This window comes from Pleurodeles waltl, chromosome 12 (assembly GCF_031143425.1).
Source record: "Pleurodeles waltl isolate 20211129_DDA chromosome 12, aPleWal1.hap1.20221129, whole genome shotgun sequence".
In the NCBI taxonomy this organism is placed as follows: Eukaryota; Metazoa; Chordata; class Amphibia; order Caudata; family Salamandridae; genus Pleurodeles; species Pleurodeles waltl.
The window spans coordinates 69,354,779-69,380,653 of record NC_090451.1 but is presented as its reverse complement, the minus strand read 5'-3'; the positions used below and the strand labels follow the sequence as shown (position 1 = coordinate 69,380,653).

At 48.9% G+C, this 25,875-nt stretch overlaps 1 protein-coding gene across 1 annotated transcript in view; it reads left to right on the top strand.

Annotated features, from left to right (window-relative positions):
* Positions 1 to 6,194: 6,194 nt before the first annotated feature.
* The window catches only part of GIPC3 (GIPC PDZ domain containing family member 3), a 34,814-nt gene continuing 15,133 nt past the window's right edge, over positions 6,195 to 25,875 (top strand). The window contains exons 1-2 of the mRNA XM_069216901.1: positions 6,195 to 6,650; positions 23,792 to 23,977. Coding sequence (XP_069073002.1) covers positions 6,357 to 6,650; positions 23,792 to 23,977 — 480 coding nt within the window. The 5' untranslated portion in view covers positions 6,195 to 6,356. The remainder of the gene's footprint in view (positions 6,651 to 23,791; positions 23,978 to 25,875) is intronic.

Sequence of the window (25,875 nt, the reverse complement as noted above, 5' to 3'; positions counted from 1 at the left end):
CTGCTCCAAAAATCAATCTGAAAATACTAGCTTAATTTTTAATCTCCAATTTCAGATTCCTTCACATTTACAGGACATTTTAATTTTACATTTTACTTCTTAATTTATATACACGTGTTTAGTATGTTGATAATATTTAATTTTCTGAGCAGTCAAGGACTCCCTGAGAAGGCTTCTGAGACCCCTAGGGATTACCGGACCACAAGTTAAAAACACTATATTGGGATATATATTCAACACTATATAGATTCAAGGTTTCATGAATTGGCATTATGAAGAATACAAAAATAGTGATTATGTAAAATACATATTTAATTTCACAGAAAGGGTGATAAAATCATACTAATTGTGCATCCCTAGATGTTTTGTCATCACGGGGATTCCTGTACATAGGAGTACAATAAATGAGTATTGTTACTCTCCAGATGCAGAAAAGTAGCATAAAGGGCAATGTGAGGTGTTCCTGATGAGTGGGAATAGTCCTCTATTTTGCATGAAATGGAATGGCAAGTAGGTATAACAGATTAATAAAATATATTAATTATGATTTTGGATTTTTTTTAAATAGTTTTAATACTTTATTTCTGACCTTTACTCTTCCCTATACAAAATTCAACTGTATTAATTCAAAGTTACTACTTTTCTCACTTTTGTATTCAAGTATTTCGCCTACATCTGCTTTGCCACTTTTCTCCTCGATTTGATGTCTTCGCTCTTGATAAATTGCTTCTCTGTATCGAATGAACATTCAGATACTGAGACCGCGCATGTTTAAAGTATAACACAACACAGTCCCAGATGTTTCAGTGTAATCACTCATATTATATAAATATATATATACAAGACGTGACTAGGAGGCAAGGGAGTACTGCACTTAGCCAGTTGACAGGTGAGCTAACCGATAAAGAAGGGACATTCTCTGCACAAGTCCGCTTTTACAGCCACTGCATTGGGGTGTCTTATTGTCAGTGAGCGATGATGTTCACTCTTGAGGGGCGTGTCGTTCAATTCCTTACGAAGTAAAAGAGACATATAGTAAAGTTCTAGACAAAGGGGTTAATTCAGAAGGAGAGACAATCTCTAAGGTTTTTTTTTTATCTTGGTCTTTTGCCCAAGACCCTGTTCATTACATGTGATTACCCGCTAAAAAATATAGCTGCTAGCATTTTTAAAGGTCTTTTGTCAACTTTTAAGTCTTTGTTAGGCATGAAGGCATCCCTTGGATAGCAATCTCACTGCTGAAAATAAATGTTTCAGAGCAATAACCTCTAAGCCTTTTGAGGGCTGATCTAAGTCTTCCAAGCTCTAACCTCTTTGTAATCACAGGCAATTTGCCTGCACAATCAGCAGTGTTCGGTCTCTTTTCAGGGGAGTGGTGCTTTACCAGGGTGGACTTTATAGGATTTGGATAAATTATTTTCTTTGTATGCTTATCCGCTAGTAAGCATAACCAGTCCAATCCTATTTAAAATGATAATAAAATTAAGTTCGTATGGAATACAACTGGTAATTTCGTTATCATTTTTTTTTAGTATTAGACAATATGAATATTGTTAGAAATGGGGACTTTAGTTGGCAGTCAGGTTACCCCCTGTCCAAGCAAGGACCCTCACTCTAGTCAGGGTGAAAGAGAATCACCCTCAGCTAACCCCTGCTTACTCCCTTGGTAGCTTGGCACGAGCAGTAGGCTTAACTTCAGAGTGCTAGGTGTAAAGTATTTGTACCAACACACAGAGTAACTTAATGAAAACACTACAAAATTACACAACACAGGTTTAGAAAAATAGAAAATATTTATCTCAACAAAACAAAAACAAAACGACAAAAATCAACAATACACAAGTCAAGTTATCACTAAAAATGTAAAGAGAGTCTTCATGTAATTTTAAACACAACGCTAACGCTTGTTAGCGTGAAAATGCACCTTTGGTGCCTCAAAAATAACCCCGCACGGGCGAGTGTGCGTCAAAAAGGGCTTGCGATGCGTCGATTTTACTCACGAACGAGATCTTGCGTTGTTTCTCCTTTAGTTGGGTCGGCGTGCATCGTTTCTTCTCTCCGCAGGAGAGCGATGCGTCGATCCGTACAGCACTCTCGAGTCCGGGCAGGTCTTGCGTTGTTTTTAAACTCCCAGTGGTGTTTGCGTCAGAAATTCAGCTGCACGACAGTCCGAAAACCACGCAGCGCAGGTTGCGATCTCACCAGCCTCCGTCAGCGATGCTGCACGTAGTTTCCCCTGCTCCGGGCATCGATCTTCCGGTCGCGTTGCAGGCGAGTGTCGATTTTCAGCCGCGAAGCTGGCGGCACGTAGAATTTTCAACCTGAGATCACAGTCGAGTCAATCTTTTACCCGCACGGCGGTCTGTGTCTGGATTTCTCACTCTTGGGCTGCCAGCTTCTCCTTTCAGGGTCCCAGGAACTGGATGGGCCCCACTTGGTAGAGTAGGAGTCTCTCCAGAGACTCCAGGTGCTGGCAGAGAGAAATCTTTCCTGTCCCTGAGACTTCAAACAACAGGAGGCAAGCTCTAAATTAAGCCTTGGAGAGTTTGTCACAAAAAGGAAGGCAGCACAAAGTCCAGTCTTTGTACTCTAGCACAGGCAGAAGCAGCAACTGCAGGAGGGCTCCATAAAGCGCAGTCACAGGCAGGGCAGCTCCTCTTCCTCAGCTCTTCAGCTCTTCTCCAGGCAGAGGTTCCTCTTGGTTTCCAGAAGTGTTCTAAAGCCTGGTTTTGGGTGTCCTTCTTATACCCATTTTCCCCTTTGAAGTAGTTCTACGTCAAAGCAAAGTCTCTCTTGTTTGTGAAATTCTGCCTTGCCCAGGCCAGGCCCCAGACACTCACCAGGGGGTTGGAGACTGCATTGTGTGAGGGCAGGCACAGCCCTTTCGGTGTGAGTGACCACTCCTCTCCTCCCTCCTAGCACGGATGGCTCATCAGGAAATGCAGACTACACCCCAGCTCCCTTTGTGTCACTGTCTAGTAAGAGGTGCAACCACCCCAACTGTCAAACTGACCCAGACAGGGAATCCACCAACAGGCAGAGTCACAGAAATGGTATAAGCAAGAAAATGTTCACTTTCTAAAAGTGGCATTTTCAAACACACTATCTTAAAATCAACTTTACTAAAAGATGTATTTTTAAATTGTGAGCTCATAGACCCCAAACTGCATATGCCTATCTGCTCCCAAAGGGAATCTACACTTTGTCAGATTTAAAGGTAACCCTCATGTTAACCTATGAGAGGGACAGGCCTTGTAACAGTGAAAAACGAATTTAGCAATATTTCACTGTCAGGACATATAAAACACCTTACTATATGTCCTGCCTTAACCATACACTGCACCCTGCCCTTCTGGCTACCTAGGGCCTACCTTAGGGGTGTCTTACATGTAAGAAAAGGGAAGGTTTAGTCCTGGCGAGTGGGTACACTTGCCAAGTCGAATTTACAGTTAAAACTGCAAACATAGACACTGCAGTGGAAGGTCTGAGACATGATTACAGAGCTACTTATGTGGGTGGCACAACCAGTGCTGCAGGCCCACTAGTAGTATTTGATTTACAGGCCCAGGGCACCTCTAGTGGACTTTGCTAGGGACTTACTAGTAAATCAAATATGCCAATCATGGATAAGCCAATTACATACACATTTTTGTATAGGAGCACTTGAGCACTGGTTAGCAGTGATAAAGTGCCCAGAGTGCAAAAACAGAGCCCAGCACACATCAACAAACTGGGAAACAGAGGTAAAAAGTTAAGGGAGACCACGCCAAGGATGAAAAGTCTAACAAATATCAAAGTTAATAGGTGTAGTGCTTCTGTTAAGTCGAGCGCAAGCGCTCTGGTCTGTTGTAATCTATCTGTGGGCTTTTAACCACGTCCACCACACGCCCATCACTGTCACTCGTTCATGGGCTTGCCTTTCAAAAATCCCTTGTTGTCATTGATAAATGCTTTACGTTTGTCCCTCCTTGGGCATATTTGTTACTGCCTTGCCCAACTATCCTGTTACATGGGTAATTGAACGTTCGCCGATACGTTTGACTGCGAGCAAACGTTTTCCTTTTGTGTCTCTCCTCGCACTCACGGCGCTTTGAATTGGCTCGCTTATGTCAACTGTTTTACTTTTCATTTTCAATTTATGTGGCAAGGAAAGTCCAGTAAGGAATTTACAACGCTAATAGCTCTAACTCAAGCAAATACGAGACCCGTTGCATTGCAAATGCTTGCATTTATTGCTGGTGGTTTGTCTCAAGCTTTACTTCACTCAGAACAGCCAACACATTCCACCCCATCTGCAGGCCTGGAGCTCTTTCAAGATGTAAGAATTTTTTTTCTTTTTTTCTTATTGAGGTCCAGAAAGAAGTAATTCTGGTAGAATAATGGTAATGCAGGCAACATAATAGCAGGTGAATTAGTCAAGAGACATCTTATGGACGTTGGGGGCCCTGGGCCAGATGTGGCGGGGCCTTGTTCAGAACAGCTTTTAATTTATGATCCAATTTCAGTTCTTTTGTGCCCTCTTTGGCCAGGTCGCTGAAAGTGCACAGGTACACTGGTCCAAATTCTAAATGTATTTTCGGGTAGTTTAGGGTATTCAAGGGTAGTGACGTGTGTTTTCAACATTGCAGTATAGCAGCAGGTCACTAATATTGCAAATAATCTCTGTGACCCCTTACTTTTCTCATATATGAGGCCCTGTTTCAACCTAAAATAATCTTTTTTTTAAATGATGTTATAAGGTGTTGAAATGCAAAAATATTTCTCTGCAAAATGTCTGTAATGCACTTCCACATATCGCCCGCATTACAAATAAATTAAAGAAACTCCACACATGAAGATAGGCCTGACCTATCTTTTTTTATGCAGGCTTCTTCCCCTAAACTGCAGTCATAAACTATGAACTTGTACTTTGTGAATAGCAAAGAATATTAAACTTCCACAAAAGTGTAAGTTTACGTTTGTGAATCAGGCCCTAGGTTTTGGTGTGGTCCACAACAGGTCTTTTGACAACATAAAGCTAAAAGCGGTCTGTGGGATAGAACTAAAGTGACAGAGATCGATCAGTAGGTGGCGCTCATGGTCAATTTATAATGGAAAGCCTCCTGTGAAATGTTTTACTGAAGAAAAGGTCGGATACGCCAACACCTGGCCTCCCACTTTCTATAAGACCTGTTCAGGTGTTGATGCCTTCGGCTGATGTATTCAACCCCCTCGCCGCCTTGGCCTCACTTCGAGGCCAGCAGTGTCTGTCACCCCTCACCATGCTTTGTCTCCCCTAGTACACGAGGTTCTCTTCATCCCTCAGCTCATCTGCAGCGAAACGAGACCCGAGTGTGTTTTCGCGGGGCCGCCTTACCTGACCTACGTGCGCTTCTGGTGCCCACGGGGCTGCTCTGCAAACTTAAGCGGCCAAGAATGCTGCCCCCCGCCTGGAGATGGCCCCTCTGAGCTCTGGGAGACTGCTGCCCACAAAATAACAGACCAAAGGCACCCGCAGCAGCCCTCCGAGCTGCGGCCCTCCGAGCTTGCATGGTTGCCACCATTTGCTCTAACTTTAGGAGCAGGTGCAGTGACACCGGGGCCCAGAGGCGCCAATTGAGCCCAGATTATTGCTATATTTGTTTCTAATCCAAGCAGTAGCCAGGGGTCCCACTTCCTTCCTTTCACTGGGGCCTATGACTAAGGGTGAATGTAACCAGTTGCTTAATCATGCGAAATTCGTAAAATTACCCATATTTACGGACGATGAGTAATTCTGCGTTTAGCGTTGTTTCTTAACGCACAAAAGGCACTTTGCTGTTTTTGTTTTTTTTTTGGCTAAGAAATAATGCTAAATGCAGCAGTTGACGACTATAGAGGTAAATGTGGCCTCGTTGTAGCATTCCTCTCAAATTACTCCTATTCATCCGAGCAGGAGTAATCCCATAATTATCGGTAATTCCGCATCAGTAACTCAGAATTACGCCAGTATATTTGGAATTCTTCCCAGGCCCACCCAGGACGCACCGGCCAGGCGAGGTGCGAATGGGCCCAGTGACTTCACAAGCACCCCCCTCTGCCCGTCGACCTCAAGCACCCCCTCTGCCCGTGGTCCCCAGAGAGCCCACCTCCACCAGGCGTGCCAGCCTGCAGGTGCCACACCTGGACTGGGCAGGGCGCAGCGGAGCCGCTGCTGACACCGAGGTACACCTGAGCCCCAGGCTAGGGTTACCTGTCCCGTGCGCCTCGCCCAGGCTCCGGTTACTGCTCTCCAGTCCGGCGGGGAGAGAGCCGGCATCTATAATTCAGCAGGGCCCCGTCCGGACCGTCGTTCCCACGTCCTGCCCACGTCCTGCCCCCGCCCGGACAGGCACAGGATGCTGCGCAGATCAGGCAGGAAGGACAGAGGCGCACAGGAGCCGCCGGCGAAGCCCATGGAGAACGGGGCCGCCCAGGAACCGAGGGCCGGGGCCACGACCACCGAGGCCCCGGGCCCCGGGCAAGCAGCAGCGGTGCCCACCCCGCCACCTGCCCAGCCCCGCGTCCGCCCCCGCCTCGTCTTCCACACCCAGCTGGCCCACGGCAGCCCCACCGGCAAGATCGAGGGCTTCACCAATGTCAAAGAGCTGTATGCCAAAATAGCCGAGGTCTTCTCCATCTCTCCCACCGAGGTGAGTGAGTGACACTGAGTGAGTGAGTGAAAAAGTGAGTTTTCTCTACAGTGAACTGTGCCAACTGGGTCGTTTCAGGACGCGTCAGTGACAGCTCGAGGTAGGGTGACCGCATGGCTCCATGTCACGAGGCGGCTCCTTTCCAGTCCTTGGTTTTATTTACCACAGTAGTGCATTCTGGGCGCTGTAGTCTTCGTGTAGTGTAATGGACTTGTTAGAATGCAAAAGAGTGAGTTGTGAAAAGGAAGTTCAGGACATAACGTGAAAGTGTTGTGCCGGTCTGACGTGTATTTGTTAGCCGCCATGCTGATTCAAATGCCAAGTACTTCCGATACCACTTACTGTAGGCTTTATATAGTAGTATTTATGTAGCACAGACTCTCCCAGAGCAAGAGAACAATGTGATGTGCATTAGAGGCCTCAGCACTGCTTCTCTTCCGACGTACTCCATTACTCAGAAAGGCCGCGTTTGAAGGTACTTTAATGGATTAAGGAACCTGGAGCGGGACTGAACATGTAAACTCTAAGTGGATTAAAGCACAAAACGTGTAAGTTATCTCGGGTGGTTAAAACACCTGCTGCGTACATCTGTGCTCCATCTGTCCGCCAGAGGTTTGCACCATAACAAGGTACCTTCGAGGGTTCAGAGCACTGATGTGAACAAGCACCCGACGGGCTGTGCCCCAGCAAGGGTGCTCAGTGGGTCAATGCACTGGTTGTGGTTCTCCTCGCAGCCTGCAAAGAATACATTTATCTCAGGCCTATATTTGCATCACTGCAGGTTACAATGAAATGTGCCCTTCCTCTCGGTGAATACTGCTGGGTTTGGTAATAATTAGCACCATTTATTAAATATCGAGTAGACATTCACATTGTATCCGTGGCTCCCTGGTATAGAGACAGGCACATCTGCATTAATTGTTTAAATATTATAATAATTTATTAAATATCGAGCAGCCATTCACTTTGTATCCGTGGCTCCCTGGTATAGAGACAGGCACATCTGCATTAATTGTTTAAATATTATAATAATTTATTAAATATCGAGCAGCCATTCACTTTGTATCCGTGGCTCCCTGGTATAGAGACAGGCACATCTGCATTAATTGTTTAAATATTATAATAATTTATTAAATATCGAGCAGCCATTCACTTTGTATCCGTGGCTCCCCGGTGTAGGGACAGGCACATCTGCATGAAGTGTTTCCCTGGTGAGCTGCTGAGCCTGGAGATGCTGTGTCCAGCTGGACCCTGCACCCGTCAGAGCACAGCTCTAACACTGGGGTCTAATGAATGTCTGTGCAGTGGCGGGAAGTGTCAGGACCTTGAATCCCCCCTTATGCGGGCAGCATGTCGGCTCTGCAGGCACTGGATGTGCAGGGTGGGGGGGGGGGGGGGGGGGCACTGTTGAACCTGCGACCCTGTTAGTCGGAGCATTTATTTCCGAGTCACAAGAGCGCAAATGAGCACTGGGACCAGGTCACTGCTGATTCTCTGTGCACAGCTCCACCGGGCCACTGCTTCTCTGACCACACTCTCCAGGCCACTGCTGCTTTTCCGTACACAGCTCCACCAGGCCACTGCTGATTCTTTGTGCACAGCTCCACCGGGCCACTGCTTCTCTGACCACACTCTCCAGGCCACTGCTGCTTTTCCGTACACAGCTCCACCAGGCCACTGCTGATTCTTTGTGCACAGCTCCACCGGGCCACTGCTTCTCTGACCACACTCTCCAGGCCACTGCTGCTTTTCTGTACACAGCTCCACCAGGCCACTGCTGCTTCTCCGTACACACCGCCAGCGGCCACTGCTGATTCTCTGTACACAGCTCTACCGGGCCACTGCTGCTTCTCTGCACACAGCTCCACCGGGCCACTGCTGATTCTCTGCGCACAGCTCCACCTGGTCACTGCTGCTTCTCTTTACACAGCTCCACAGGGCCACTGCTGCTTCTCTGCACACAGCTCCACTGGGCCACTGCTGCTTCTCTGTGCACAGCTCCACCGGGCCACTGCTTCTCTGACCACACTCTCCAGGCCACTGCTGCTTCTCTGCACACAGCTCCACAGGGCCACTGCTGCTTCTCTGTACACAGCTCCACAGGGCCACTGCTGCTTCTCTGTACACAGCTCCACAAGGCCACTGAAGCTCTCTGCACACAGCTCCACCAGGCCACTGCTGCTTCTCTGTACACAGCTCCACAGGGCCACTGCTGCTTCTCTGTACACAGCTCCACAGGGCCACTGCTGCTTCTCTGTACACAGCTCCACAAGGCCACTGAAGATTCTCTGTGCACAGCTCCACCAGGCCACAGCTGCTTTCCCACACATCTCTACCGAGCCCGTGCTGAATCTCTGCACGCAGCTCCACCAGGCTACAGCTGGCTCTACACTCAAAGCTCCACTGAACTTCTACTGATTCTCCACACACAACTCCACCAGGCCACACCTCTTGTCCACACACAGCTCCACCAGGTCACTGCTGATCCTCCACACACAGCTCCGCCAGGCCACAGCTGCTTCTCCACACAGCTCTGCTGGACCAGTGCTGGTTCTCTGCACACAGCTCCACCAGCCCACAGCTGCTTGTCCACACACAGCTCCACCAGGCCACAGCTGTTTGTCCACACACAGCTCCACTGGGACACAGCTGCTTGCCCACCACAGCTCCACCAGGCAACTGCTACTTTTCCACACAGCTCTATTGGGCCAGTGCTGGTACTCTGCCCTCAGCTCCACCGGGCCACTGCTGCTTCTTCACACACAGCTCCACCAGGCCACTGCTTGTTCTCCACACACAGCTTCACCATGCCACAGCTGATGCTCCACATACAGCTCCACTAGACCATAGCTGCTTCTCCACACACAGCTCCAACAGGCCACTGCTGCTTGCCCACCACAGCTCCCCCAGGCCACTGCTGCTTCTCCACATAGCTCTACCGGGCCGGTGCTGGTTCCCTGCACACAGCTCCACTTGGCCACTGTTGATTCTCCGCGCACAGCTCCACCAAGGCACTGCTGATGCTCCGCACACAGCTCCACCAGGGCAATGCTACTTCTCTGTGCACAGCTCCACCAGGGCAATGCTGCTTCTCCGTGCACAGCTCCACTATGGCAATGCTGCTTCTCCGCACAAAGCTCCACCAGGGCAATGCTGCTTCTGGTGGGCAATGCTGCTTCTCCGCGCACAGCTCCACCAGGGCACTGCTGATTCTCCGCACACAGCTCCACCAGGGCACTGCTGATTCTCCACACACAGCTCCACCAGGGAAATGCTGCTTTTTTGTACACAGCTCCACCAGGGCAATGCTGCTTCTCTGCGCACACAGCTCCACCAGGGAATGCTGCTCCTCTGTACACAGCTCCACCAGGGAAATGCTGCTTTTCCGCACACAGTTCCACGAGGGCACTGCTGCTTCTCCGTGCACAGCTCCACCAGGGCAATGCTGCTTCTCCGCGCACAGCTCCACCAGGGCACTGCTGGTTCTCCGTGCACAGCTCCACCAGGGCAATGCTGTTTCTCCACACACAGCTCCATCAGGGCAATGCTGCTTCTCCGCGCACAGCTCCACCAGGGCACTGCTGATTCTCCGCACACAGCTCCACCAGGGCAATGCTGTTTCTCCACACACAGCTCCATCAGGGCAATGCTGCTTCTCTGTGCACAGCTCCACCATGGCAATGCTGCTTCTCCGCACACAGCTCCACCAGGGCAATGCTGCTTCTCCGCGCACAGCTCTACCAGGGCACTGCTGATTCTCCACACACAGCTCCACCAGGGCAATGCTGCTTCTCCGCGCACAGCTCTACCAGGGCACTGCTGTTTCTCCGCGCACAGCTCTACCAGGGAAATGCTGCTTCTCTGCCCAAAGCTCACCAGGCAACTCTCTCACTTCTCTGCACGCACCTGTCACCAGGCCGCGGATGCCTCCGCATACAGACCAGGCCTCACTGCTGCACCTCGCATGCACAGCTCACAAGGGGTCTGCTGTCTCGAGGCTTTCACGCACTCTGATAAAGGGTGTCACTTTTATCTATGTCATTAATTATAGGCTATCGACCTAGGAAGGATGAATGTCCTAGCCAGTATGATTATAATGGCAGCTTTCGGGGTGTCAAGTAAAGCAGTGCATGTTGGTGAAGCGCATCTCCAAGAAGGCCTCATTTACAACCTTTGTTGAACACACAGTGCCTCCTTATCCCCTGCGCATGCGCATTCTTAGGGAGCTCTCCCTTCCTGAGAGATGCTGGGGGAATGGAGGACAGATTCACTCTCGGAGGATTAGTAAACCTGTCAGTCTTTACTCCCTTATGACTGAGCCCCGCCGCATTGCATCAATAAGACAAAACCCACAGCACTTCATGTGCTCCGAGGCCCTGCACCTTGGTGAACTGTCACCTGTTCAGGCCAGTGAGGGTCGCAGGGGTGGTCCCCGCTCCTCCAGGCTTGCACTGCCCTCGCTGCCCCGGCCACAAAGGCCGCAGCAGGAACAGGAGGTAAACATGGCCTTAAAAGTCCTCTACTTGACTTCCCACCAGGTCTTCAGCAGCAAAAAGGAGCTGTGGGCTGGAGGAGGGGGTAAGGATAGGTACAGAAGGGTCAACCATATGACGTCATTGCTGGGCAGGGACGTGGGATGTCACTTCCGCTGTCCCTGGAAATCTGACGAATCGGAGCTCATGGTGAGATATTAATATCAACAACAGGGAGTCTGACCAGCAGCCCCGCCCCCTTTATCTTCAAAAGTCCAAGAACAGTTTGCCCTTTTGTGAGTATACAACAAAAGGTATGCGTTATAGACACTTTGTGCGTCCGGCTTGAGAGCGAAGCAGTCGCCAAACATTTATGTGAGAAACCAGGAGAGGGGCTTTGGCTCTGCCACATGTTAGGATTCCAAAATACATGTTATTGAGCAGGAGTTGTGTGCTTCCGCAAAAAAGTGCTTGCCCTCCACACAGCTGTGATAATATTTGTATTTATTTATTTATCCATCTTCCGGAGCTTGAACTTTCAGACACACACATGATGTTGTAAAGCTATTCATTTATTAGTAAAGTGTCTTAGCTAATGTCTGGTGATTTCTCTGGCAGCAGAACAGATGGGTGGAAGTCAGTTATTAACCTACATCGGTTATTATGCCTGACTTGACAGTGCAGCTATCATTCGACCTTTACTATACCGATATTATTCTACAGTCCTTTGCTTCCACACAGATACATATTCATTCCATGCTATAAGCTTCTAATACTTTACATCAGCATACAACATTTCTTCAAAGCCAGATTGTTGGCATTGCCAATGCTTGTTTTAAATATTTCTTCTAACAACAAATAGCGGTCAGGCACTAGTGGCTAAGGTGCTCTTCACACTATTTAAGTAGTTTTTAATTCGCTAAAAAGTTTGGTGCGATTTGACAAATTTGTTCAAATGTTTCCAAAACAAGATGAATCTTTTAACGTTTGATGTAGATTGGAAATGGAGGGTGGTAAAAGTCAAAACAGGTGGAGTCTTGAAAACATACTTTCCATTCAATGTCAGGAGTGATTTTTCCTCCATCCACCACATTAAAATCTGGACAGAAGTAGCCTAAACTGGGCTTGAAGGTAGGTCCTAGTAAAATGTAACCCATTTCTTGGTTTGGTGCAAATTCCAATTGTGCTTTTTTTCTGAAAGTTAACATATAATGGCAACAAATATTTTCCTGTGTAGTTTTAAGCGACCAAATGTGTTTTTTGAATGAAAAATGTGTCTTGGCTCTTGGTGGACCCCTCTGTCTCTCCTGTCGTCCATTGTGCACTTTGTGAACCGATTCTGGAGATTCACAAACCGAGGAATTGGAGTGACTAAGTTCAAACATACATCTAGCACCCAGGTCCAGCCTGGAGGGTCAGGGACTCCCCAGGGAGCCCGATGGGCTGTTATTTCAGCCACAGGTAGGATTTGTGGTGATAAGATGACAGGCTCTGGAGCGCCGAAGCTTGACAAGTGTGCCTGTGGCCCTCAGAAACCCCTCTATGATCACACGTAGACTAGTTCTTAAGTTCCTACCTTATTTTTGCAACAGAAACTTTGCTTATTATATAATTGCAGAGTAAGGTGACAGGAATCCCGGCCTAATCAAGTGAAGGATTTGCACCGTGATCAATTTTTTTGTGTGATCTTTGGCTCCTGTCCAAGCAGAAAAGTCCTACCTCTATATCTGGCCTCATAATTTCCACACCCCTTGTAGTCCGGATGGAGGCACCACACCAGAAGAAATATGCAACACTTTCGTGGCTCAGCGCCAGATCATCAACGGCTTCTGCGTCCGGAGCAATATCTGGGAGAGGGCCAGATCCGGACGGGTGACCCAGTGCAGGATGCATGACTTGCCAATTGCCCATCAAGTGAGCCGTGTAGACGCGTCAGGTGATTACCAAACACAATGGCCACCGGCTCCCAAGCATGCAGCACTGATATGAGAAAATTGACGATGAACATTGAATCATCCGCCTTGAAAAGACAGCGATTGCTGGAGTCAACCAAGCAGTGCTTATGGGAACCTGAAAGGTTCTAGATCAGTGGTTCCCATCCTTTTGATTTCTGTGGACCCCCACTTTAACATTAATGGAACCCAGGGACCCCCACTGAATCATATTTAGAATCTGGGGACCCCCGCCTGAGTCATTACTGGAAGCTTGGGACCTAATTTGTCAATATTTGTTAATATGTTTTAACTTTCTAGGCTCTCGCGGACCCCCTGAGAAGGCTTAGCGGACCCCCAGGGGGCCATGGACCACAGGTTGGGAACCACTGTTCTAGAGAGTCAAGAGAAGCTTCACAGCATCATGCCAGTTCGAAGTCAAACTCAATGCCTTCGGGGTTATCATTGGCACTGCCTCACAGCCCATCAAATGTGGAAGCAAGAGACCAGCCAGCCATGGTGCCCACAGCAACGAGAGAATGGAAAGTACCACCCCCTAAACAAAGGCAGACATGCATGCGTTCCTTGTGTGCAAAAGATGACTTCCGTTCACAAGCTCCAAGCAGAAGTAAAGTTAACACACTTAGGGCCTGATTCTAACTTTGGAGGACGGTGTTAAACCGTCCCAAAAGTGGCGGATATACCACCTGCCGTATTACGAGTCCATTATATCCTATGGAACTCGTAATATGGTAGGTGGTATATCCGCCACTTTTGGGACGGTTTAACACCGTCCTCCAAAGTTAGAATCAGGCCCTTAGTGGTGCACCAACATTTTCTGCAAACTCATCCGTCACCATGCAGTGGATTTATCACCAGCACCCTCATCGCAAGGCTGCAGATGTGCAAGCACGAGGCACCGCTGGGGATAAGTAAATTTTGCGACTGACTTGGAAAGTGTCTGCTTCCGGTTTCGGCTTATGAGGCGATTCCATCCTTCCCTTGCTTTGTGTGAGGTTTTCACCAACTCTCCATTTGAGCACTTCCCATGGTCCCAAGAAGCAGCATGTCATCAGGTACCAATGGGAGAAGAATGGATGCCTGCCCCCTGCACTGGGTGTACATCAGTGTAGCAGTAGCCATGGGAAGGCCATTAGAGTAGTCATGCATGCCTGGTCACGCATGCCATGCCATATTGTGTCCTTAAAACATTGGAATGCAGACTAACTGCAGCCTGAGATCTTTACTGTTCTGAGCTGCAGCTATGAGTTGCCCCACTGACCTCATCATCATGTTCGCCGTTGGTAGTTGGTCTTTTATCATAACCTGGGGCGATGTGATGCTATTAGACGTGTGCCAATGAGGATGTGGCCAGAAGGTAATCATTCAGAAAATCCCGTTGCCCTGTTCTGGCATGGTATTGGATCTTGTTTCATACGTGGGTCCAGGAGTCTTGCTGGAGCAGGGCACCTTGAGCTTTGAAGGTATATTTAATCTTCTGGGCACCTTGGGTATTACGATCTGCACATGCGTGCAGTCTATAGCCCTAATAATGGGTTTCCACACGGGCAGCTGGTAATTCTTCCAAAAATGGTGCAAAGCTCAACAATGTTTTAAACACTCGATGTCCCACCATGCAAGCGTGCTGAGATTTGCACTACGCCAAGGCGAAATGTAATCTACGCCGGTACACTTTGCATACTTTTGTCAATTTCGCATGACACTTGTTACGCAAAATTCCTGCAATGATGGCATTGCTCTAAATGCATAACTACGCCTCTGTTCATGGCAGCTTTATAGCGTAGCTGTGCAGGAACGATGCAATCAACTAGAATACGATCGGCTTTGCTTGAGGCAGTTGTGTTTTTCCCACAATGCAAAATGTGTGCTTGAATCAAAAATTGACGCATGAGCACATTTTACGCTAATGAATCATGGAGAAATCATGAGAAATTATGTGTGGTCTCATAATTTCTCATGATTTCTCCATGATTTAACATAATTACTCAATGCATTTTATGTGGATTTCGCACACTCCCAATTTTCACCCTTGAAAGTTATGGTTTCAGGTTGCTGAGGAATAAGTAAGTAAGAATAAGAATTTCTGAACCTGGCGGGAAGGGCTGTCATGGATAGAGCCATAGGGCCCGGCACACATTCCTGGTTCCCAGAGATAACTGGTGTTTATCCCTGGAGTCCAGTGGCGCCTTCCAGCCATGCCACCCCTGGACGCAGAAGAGTGCGAGGCATGGATCTAGAGGTTCTTCAGCTGGGGCAACTTGTCTCTGGCAATGGGGAGCAACCCCAAACCTTACTGTCCAAAGTGAAGCCACTTGTGTTTGTCTCAGGCTGAAAAGGGGGTGACAGGAGCTTCCACAAAGGCATGGAGTTGTACTGGCGGGTCCGAGTGACGCAGACGAATGGCCACAGACGGCCACGACATGTGGATTTTGCCCCACTTCCACAGTGTCATTTCTGGGCCACCTGTTAGGGAAGTCATTGGATTTTATTACACATCTTCTGCTAACTCGAGCCTGCACGATGCCACAAAATATTTGTTTAGCCTTAAACTTCCAGAAATTGCATCACAATGCTGAAATTTGTCCTGCCCACTATTCAAAAATCCTAAAGATGACACTAGATACAGAAGGGATGAGAGGCAGAGGTAGAAATGTGTTTGAGATAAAAAAATAAATAAACAGAGGTGAGATAAAGCGAGATATATTACTTTTCCAGTGGCCCCTTTTGAAGGTGGGGGCCCTGGGTAATTACCCGCTTTGCCGTGAAAAGTGTCTTACGTAATCCAGGCAGTACTGAGTGAGATGGTTTAGGAAAAGTGTTTGTGGTTCTTCTAGTGGCACAAGGTGATACCTGTAATGTTCAGGCTGAGTACATCACAGGATGTCTGTAGCATGGTCTAGTGAGCGGGCAGTGGCATTGTCAGGTAATCCTATGGTCCTGTACCGGCCTGACACCGTGTTGTATGTTTAAGGGCGCTTTATCATGTACTCGTGGGCATCAGACCTGATGGCAAGGGAGTGCAGGGGGTGAAGTGTCTTCTGCACAGTTTGGTAAACTACAGGTTCAGTGCAGTGCTCTTTGTTAGGATTGTGCTGTGGCTTCAGATGCTTGTTAGACGTCAGTACTGGGGTAACATTGTGTCTTGCATGTAATGTTTGGGTAAGTACTGGGGTACACTGTGAGTTACTCTGAGGTTCCAGTACTGGGACTTGCAATAGTTGCAGGTGAGGATGGGGTCCACTGTCAGAGAGTGATGAGGCTCCAGTAAGGGGAGTACAGCTGATGCTCCTGGTAGTATTGGGCTGTGTATATTGTCAGATGTCCCTTTGGGTCCTAGTGCAGGGACTTCTGGGTGCGCTGCAGGTAACGATCGGTGCATTTGGTGACAGATACACTTAGAGTGAGAGCACTGAGTTACTGAAGGTACAAGGTGGGGTGCATTGTCAGATATACCTGCAGGTAAGGATGGATGCATTCAGTGACTGATACCCTTAGGGTAGCAGCACTGAGTTACTGAAGGTATCAATTGGGGGCACGGGGTGCATTGTCAGTAGAGGTGGGCAGAGCTCACTGAATTCTACTTCGTGGAATTCTGCGGAGTTGGCTAACAATTCTGTGGAATTCCGCAGAGTTCAGGGTGCGGCGTAGTGCCACCTGCCCTACCACCCTGGCCTGAATGCTCCCGATCTCGGAAGCGCTAAGTAGGGTCGGGTGGCCAGGGTGGTAATGGTATGCCATAGGCCGTTTCAGGCCTCGTGTGCTGACACAGCCCACCAGCCTGGAGCCTGCTGCTCACACCCCTGCACACTTCCCTTCACCAATTGCCCTCCTTCACAAACTTGCTGCGGAGGGCCAAGCACACCCCTTGTCTTGCGCCAGCCTTGTAGTCACTTTGTCTGCACTTACGCACAGCCTCAGACTGCCCTTTCGTTAGGGCCCAGCACTACCAGCAGCAATGCAGCTCACAACCAGCAGCCTGGTATTTTCACAAAGTACTGAGCCTTGCTTGCCACTGTGCTCTAAGTCACTCCCTCAGGCCACACACATCTCCATCTGGCGGGGGCTGCCAGACTACCGCTCAGGTGCTGATGCTCACTCGGTCTCCAGCTCTCCCTGCTGGCCTCAGCACCGCACCCCATAACACCACTTCCTCTCCAGACACTCGGGGGAGACAGGTTCTTTTCAAGTTGAGCTGTGACTACACACTTACTTTTTTCCAAGCACAGACCCCCCTCATATGCAAATATTGTCCATGCCCAGTGCAGGCCCCCGTGTGCACATAGAAGAGAAAGTGAAACAAGGGACTTACGTGGGTCCAGGGTCTCCGTTGCCAGCAGCCTGGCTCTCTGACTCCCTCTGCCCCCGGCTCCCGGGCTGCTGAGGATAGTGAAAGGAGGGAGGCCTGGATCCGGAGCCGGCACTTATGGAGCCCCTCAGCAGAAACTTGCAGCAGCTCCACGGCGAGTTGGGCAGAGTGTGCACTGCAGCCCAGTTATGGGCCGCACAGCACAAGTGCAGACTGTGTGCACTTGGACTGTAAGGCCCATAACTGGGCTGCAGTGCACGCTGGTGAGCTCCGCTGCCGGGGCTAGCGGAGTTTTTGGCCTGACTCCGCACTCCAATCGGAGTGCCAAAAATTCTTCTAACTCCGCAAGCGGGGCTCACTGCCTACCCTTAAATGTCAGATATACCTCTAGGAAAGGCTTGAGTGCATTCAGTGACTGATAGCCTTAGGGTTGCAGCACTGAGTTACTAAAGATATGGATTAGGGGACACTGCTGTGCATTGTCAGATATGCCTGCAGGTAAGGCTCAGTGCATTCAGTGACTGATATCCATTGAGCTGCCGCACTAAGTTACGGAAGGTATGAAATGGGGTGCACGGGATGCAGTGTCAGATATATCTGCAGGTAAGCATGGGTGCATTCAGTGACTGATACCCTTAGGGTTGCAGCACTGAGTTACTGAAGGTATGGATTTGGTGCATTTTCAGATATCCCTGCAGGTAAGGATAGGTGCATATAGTGACTGATACCTTTAGGGTTGTAGGACTGAGTTACTGAGGGTATGTTTTGGGGTGCACTGCTGTGCATTGTCAGCTATACCTGCAGGTAAGACTCTGGTGCATTCAGTGACTGATATCCATTGAGCTGCAGCACTAAGTGACTGAAGGTATGGAATGGGGTGCACGGGGTGCAATGTCGGATATACCTGCAGGTAAGGATGGGTGCATTCAGTGACTGATACCCTTAGGGTTGCACCACTGAGTTACTGATGGTATGGATTGGGGGGGGCATTGGGGTGCATTTTCAGATATCCCTGCAGGTAAGGATGGGTGCATGCAGTGACTGATACCCTTAGGGTTGTAGGAGTGAGTTACTGAGGGTATGGATTGGAGTGCACTACTGTGCATTGTCAGATATACCTGCGGGTAAGACTCGGGTGCAGTCAGTGACTGATACCCTTAGGGTTGCAGCACTGAATTACTGAATGTGTGGATTGGGGTGCACTGTGGTGCATTGTCAGATAGACATGCAGGTAAGGATTGGTCCATTCAGTAACTGATTCACTTAGAGCTGCAGCACTGAGTTACCTAAGGTATGGATTGGGGGGCATTGGGGTGCATTGTCAGATATCGCTGCAGGTAAGGATGGGTTCATTCAGTGACTGATGCCCTTAGGGTTGCAGGACTGAGTTACTGAGGGCATGGATTGGGGTGCACTGCTGTGCATTGATAGATATTCCTGCAGGTGAGACGTGGGTGCATCCAGTGACTGATACCCTTAGGGTTGCATCACTGAGTTACTGAAGGATGGATTGGGGGCATTGCGGCGCATTATCAGATATACCTGCAGGTAAGGATGGGTGCATTTAGTGACGGATACCCTTAGGGGTGCAGCACTGAGTTACTGAAGGTATGGCTTGGGGTGCATTGTTAGATAGACCTGCAGGAAAAGATGGGTGCTTACAGTGACTGATATCCTTAGTGTTGCAGCAGTAAGTTACTGAGGGTATGGATTGGGGTGCACTCCTGTGCATTGTCAGATATACCTGCAGGTAAGACTCAGGTGCATTCTGTGACTGATACCCTTAGGGTTGCAGCACCGAGTTACTGAAGGCATGGACTGGGGGCATTGGGGTACATTATCAGATAGACCTGCAGGTAAGGATGGGTGCATTCAGTGACTGATACCCTTAGGGTTGCAGCACTGAGTTACTAAAGGTATGGATTGGGGTGCACTGGGGAGCAATGTCCGATATTCCTGCAAGTAAGGATGGGTATATTCCGTGACTGATACCCTTAGGGTTGCAAAACATAGTTGCTGAGGGTATTGATTGGGGTGCACTGCTGTGCATTGTCAGATATACCTGCAGGTAAGACTCAGGTGCATTCAGGGACTGATACCCTTAGGGTTGCAGCACTGAGTTACTAAAGGTAAGGATTGGGGTGCACTGCTGTGCATTGTCAGATAGAATGCAGGTAAGGCTTGGGTGTATTCAGTGGCTGATACCCATTGGACAGCGGTACTGAGTTACTGAAGGTATGGAGTAGGGTGCACTGGGGTGCATAGTCAGATATACCCGCAGGTAAGGATATGTGCATTCAGTGACTGATACCTTAGGTTTGCAGCACTGAGTTACTGAAGGTGTGGATTTCGGTGCACTGCCAGATAGACCTGAGGGTAAAGATCGGGTGCATTCAGTGACTGATACCTTAGGGTTGCGGCACTGAGTTACTGAAGGTGTGGATTTCGGTGCACTGCCAGATAGACATGCAGGTTAGGACGGGTGCATTCAGTGACAGAGAGTATTAGGGTTGCAGCACTGAGTTACTAATAGTATGGATTGAGGTGCATTGGGGTGCATTATCAGATAGACCTGCAGGTAAGAATGGGTGCAGTCAGTGATTGATACTCTTAAGGGTGCAACACTGAGTTACTGAAAGTACGGATTGGGGTGCGTGATCAGAAAGACCTGCAGGCAAGGATGGGTGCATTCAGTGACAGAGACCCTTAGGGCAACAGCACTGAGTTAATGATAGTATGGATTGTGGTGCATTGTCAGAACCTGCCGGTAAGACTCAGGCGCATTCAGTGACTGATACCCTTAGGGGTGCAGCACTGAGTTACTGAAAGTACGGATTAGGGTGCACTGGGGGTGCATTATCTGATAGACCTGCAGGTAAGGATGGGTGCATTCAGTGACTGATACCCTTAGGGCTGCAGCACTGAGTTACTGAAAGTACGTATTAGGGTGCATTGGGGGTGCATTATCTGATAGACCTGCAGGTAAGGATGGGTGCATTCAGTGACAGAGACCCTTAGGGCTGCAGCACTGAGTTACTGAAGGTACGGATTAGGGTGCATTGGGGGTGCATTATCTGATAGATCTGCAGGTAAGGAAGGGTGCATTCAGTGTCAGAGACCCTTAGGGTTGCAGCACTGAGTTACTGATGGTACAGACTGGGGTGCATTATCTGATAGACCTGCAGGTAAGGATGGGTGCATTCAGTGACAGAGACCCTTAGGGTTGCAGCCCTGAGTTACTGATGGTACAGACTGGGGTGCACTGCAGTGCGTTCCCAGCTATACCAGCAGGTAAGGAAAAACACAGTCAGTGACTGATACTCTTAGGTTTGCAGCAGTGAGTTACTAAAAGTATGGATTGGGGTGCGTTGTCAGACTGCCCTGCATGTTAGGATCGGGCAGTTTCAGTGACACGTCTTGTTGGGGTTGCAGCACTGAGTTTGCAGGGAGTGCTGCAGGAAATCTAGGGGTGCATTGTAAAAACTCTTGGGGTTGCAGTGAAGGATTTCAGGGTGCACTGCAGCTAAGGTTTGTGTGCATTGCAATGGCAGCCTCTCCAGGGCCCCTAAACAATCTAAAACAATGGACCCTCTTTGTTTGGTAGTAAAAGACAGTGTTGGGGTTCAGTGGGTCCCTCACTACACCGCACCCGGTGCCACTGCACCTGCTCTAATAGTGATAGTTACGGCCCTGGTGCATTGGCAGATACCCCGGGTTCTGGCACTGAGTTTGCAGGGACCAGTATTTCCTTCCTGTGCTGGGCTGCAGCTGGCAGGAGTGGGTGCATTGCCATATTCTTTTATGGCTCCACTAATGGGTGCAGAGGGCGCTGCTGATAGAACTGGAGCGAATTGCCAAATACCGAATGAGGTTTGAGTATTAATATTGCAAGGGACACTGTAGGCATGGACTTGGTGCTTTGTTAGGCGTACTGAAAGGAGATTTCAGTAATTGCTGTGCTTATTTAGTGCAATGTCAGGTACAGTACTGGACTGTGGGGGGTGCTGCTGGTAGGATTTGGTGCACTGACACATACTCCGGTACGTCCATACTCTTCCTCTTTGCACTGAGTGCTGATGGTAGGATTTGGTGCACTGACACATACTCCGGTACGTCCATACTGTTCCTCTTTGCACTGAGTGCTGCTGGTAGGATTTGGTGCAATAACATACTCCGGTACTTTCATACTGTACCTCTTTGCACTGAGTGCTGCTGGTAGCATTTGGTGCACTGACACATACTCTGGTATTTCCACACTGTACCGCTTTGCAGTGAGTGCTGCTGGTAGGATTTGGTGAACTAACATATACTCTGGTACCTCCACACAGTGCATCTTTGCACTGAATTCTGCTGGTATGATTTGGTGCAGTGACACATACGCTGGTACTTCCACACATTACCTCTTTGCACTGAGGCTGCTGGTAGGATTTAGTGCACTGACACATACTCTGGTACTTCCACACAGTACCTCGTTGCACTGAGGCTGCTGGTAGTATTTGGTGCACTGCTACATACTCAAGTATTTCAGCGCAGTACCTCTTTATAGTGGGCGCTGCTGGTAGGATTTGATGCTCTGACACATACTCTCCATACAGTACCTCTTTGCACTGATTGCTGCTGGTTGGATTTGATTGACTGACACATACTCTGGTACTTAAATACAGCTACTTCTTTGCACTGAGTGCTGCTGGTAAGATTTGATGCACTGACACATAATCCAATACTTTCACACAGAACCTCTGGGCACTGAGGCTGCTAGTAGAGTTTGGTGCGCTGACCTATAATCTGGTATTTCCATGCAGTACCTCCTTATAGTGGGTACTGCTGAGAGGATTTGGTTCACTGACACATACTTGGGGTCTTCCATGCAGTGCCTCTTTATAGTGAGTGCTGCTGGTAGAATTTGGTGCACTGTCACACACCCTGGTAGTTCCGCACAGTACCACATTCATCTGCGTGCTGTTGGTAGGATTTGGTGCATTGACACATACTGTGGTACTTCTATGCAATGCCTCTTTGCAATGAGTGGTGCTGGTAGGCTTGGGTGCACTGACACATACTCTGGTACATCCACGCAGTATCTCTCTGCACTGAGGCTGCTGGTAGGATTTGGTGCACTGACACATACCCTGGAACTTCCATACAATACCTGTTTGCACTGAGTGCTGCTGGTAGGACTTGGTGCACTGTCACATACTCTAGTACTTTCATGCAGCGCCTCTTTGCACTGAGGCTGCTGGTAGGACTTGGTGCACTGTCACATACTCTGGTACTTCCATGCAGTGCCCCTTTGCAATGAGTGCTGTTGGTAGGACTTGATGCACTGTCACATACTCTTGTACTTCCATGCAGTGCCCCTTTGCAATGAGTGGTGCTGGTAGGACTTGGTGCACTGTCACATACTCTGGTACTTCCATGCAGTGCCCCTTTGCAATGAGTGCTGCTGGTGGGCTTGGTGCACTGTCACATACTCTGGTACTTCCATGCAGTGCCCCTTTGCAATGAGTGCTGCTGGTAGAATTTGGTGCACTGTCACATACTCTGGTACTTTCATGCAGTGCCCCTTTGCAATGAGTGCTGTTGGTGGGCTTGGTGCACTGTCACATACTCTGGTACTTCCATGCAGTGCCCCTTTGCAATGAGTGCTGCTGGTAGAATTTGGTGCACTGTCACATACTCTGGTACCTTCATGCAGCACCCCTTTGCAATGAGTGCTGTTGGTAGGACTTGATGCACTGTCACATACTCTGGTACTTTCATGCAGCACCCCTTTGCAATGAGTGCTGTTGGTAGGACTTGATGCACTGTCACATACTCTGGTACTTCCATGCAGTGCCCCTTTGCAATGAGTGCTGTTGGTGGGCGTGGGTGCATTTCCCACTACACCAGTGGTCCCTGTATTGAGTTTGCAGGGGATGCTATGGGTAAGTGTTTAGTGCATCTCGGATACTACTGGGGTTCCAGTACTGGGCTGAAGGGGGTGCTTCTAGAACTCTTGTGGTGCATTGTCTGCTTTCCCAATGTTCCAGCACTTGGATTGCAGAAAGTGCTGCAGATCGTTGTTTTATGGGGCGTAACGTTGGTCCCACCAGCTCCCTTACTCTTCATGGGGCACCCCTTCAGCCTAAGGCCTATAACTTTCTGTACATTATCTCTTTCTGCATGTGGCCCCATACTTAGTGTTACTCCACTGGTTGGGACACACTGTTTGATTTTCGTGTGGACATGTTATGTTGTGTTGTGTTATGTTAACATATATTTGTAAAGCGCTGTATTCTTTCAGTACTGAGGTCACAGAAGGCGCTGTAGGGCAGTGCTGAGATGTGCAGGGCTCTGTCTTGAGACACTAGTAGATGGTTGGTGCCAGCGAGGTGTCCACCTGAACCAAGCCTGTCTCTCTCCTCTGCACAGATCCTGTTCTGCACCCTGAATACCCACAAGGTGGACATGCAGAAGCTGCTGGGCGGCCAGATCGGGCTGGAGGACTTCATCTTCGCCCACGTCCGAGGAGAGACCAAGGAGGTGGAAATTACCAAGACCGAGGACGCGCTGGGGTTGACCATCACAGACAATGGGGCAGGGTACGCCTTCATCAAGGTAGAGACATGTGGAGGCCTCTCGGGCGCTGATCCTGCTCTTGCTACTGACCCCTATCCTGCTCCCTAGCGCTGCCACCAACGTCAGGCCCCCCCGCATGGCTACGAGCACCAACCTCTAGTGCAGGACACATCCTGCGAGCGGGTGCTGTGGAAGTATAGTAAGGCTGGCCCATCTCTTTTCTCTTTAGCTTCTCTCTGCTAGGTTCCCTAATTCTGGGTGCCTTTATCTGCTATACAGTGCTTATCAGGGCCCTTCTTGGAAGGCCACTGCAGGCTGTACCACCCATCGCCGCTGCCAGGGCTGCCAATGACAGTGCCAACACAACTACTAACCATCGCACTCTGCGAGTATAACAATTCAGACAATTCCAGGTTACCTAAGTTCAAATATTATTGATTTTTATGTATTGACTTAATGAACATGGTTGTTGTGCCTATCTCAAAATCAGACCGACAGTGCCACCATGTGGTGGAGTGTCACTAGAGGTGGTGCTGACAACTAATTGCTGGTGCCGAGCACCTGAAAACACTGGCTCAAATTAAGCACTGGTTTGTGCCTACCTACGGTGCTTCTATTGTGGGCAACATAGCCATCTCCTCACCTTTTCTAAATTTGCAGCCTATCCCCATGATCTGGAAGTCCAGGGTGGCTCTAAGCATTGGGAGCAGAACATTTGCCTTCCCTCTAGTCCTACTTTCCAGCTCCTAGGGCCAGATGTACAAAGCTATCTTGTGTTTGCAAATTCTTCAGTTCTTTAAATTACGGGATTTGCAACCGCTAAATTACTTACTTTGCTATGAACTAAACCCATTCCGAATTGCAAGTAGGAAGGGGATGGAATGAGTATCTTCACTCATTTGCAGATCAGAATGCTATGTTTCAATGACCCATTGAAAAGTTGCAGATTCCTCAAAGGTGGTGTAAGCGATTTGGAAAGGGGAAATGTTGGATAGTTTTCTTTTTGGGAATCGGTTCAAGTGACCTCGCAGGAAAAATCAATGGTCCAGTGAACCGCTACTTGCTCTTCTGATGCATTCCTATATATTTTTAAAGCTGCGATGGTTACACAACCATTCCCTTACATTTCTGCCCTGTGCAGGATTCTATCCCTTCCCTTACATTTGTGTCCTGGAAGGGCCACATCTATTTCCTTACAGTTCTGTCGTGTGGAGGGCCACATCCACTCCCTTACGTCCCTGTTCTGTGGACAGCCACTGCCATCCTACATTCCTGCATCATGGAGGACTTGGCTACAAAGACAAGGCTGGGATGCTGAATGATAAGCACTTTGGAGAAAGTTATGGTAAAGCTGGGGAGGGAAGGAGACCCTCTAGGATAAGCCTCTTTCGAAGTAGGTGGAGAGATGGGTATATCAATGGGGCTGGTGCCAACTTCCCTTCCTGTACAGCTAGACTCACAGTGGGGCTCCAGCACCTCACAAATGGCGCCACTGGACATGAGGAGGTGAGGGTGTTGGAACTGGTGGAGCCATGCTTTAGTTGTCCTTTTTAGACTGTTTGCTGTCATTTGTATTTCCATCAAGTCTGCCCAAATTGTGCTAGGGGTTCTTGGAAGATGGTTAGGTTTTAAGGGTGGGTAGTGATTAAGTGGCGAAAGCTTTTCTCAGTAGCCCACTGCTGCAATTTGCTGAGGTTGGTACCTTATTCTTAATCCCAACTCATGCCCCTTTCTCTCACCACGCTACACTTCCTGTCACTTTATCTCATGAATACCAAGGCTGCTTTCTCCTGACTACACCTCATGCCGCTTTCTCCCACTGCCCTACACTTTCTGCCTCACTAGCTCATGAATACTAAGGCTGCCTGGTCTGGTTCCATCTCATGCCTCTTTCTTCCACAGCCCTGCACTTCCTGTCTCTTTATCTCATGAATTCC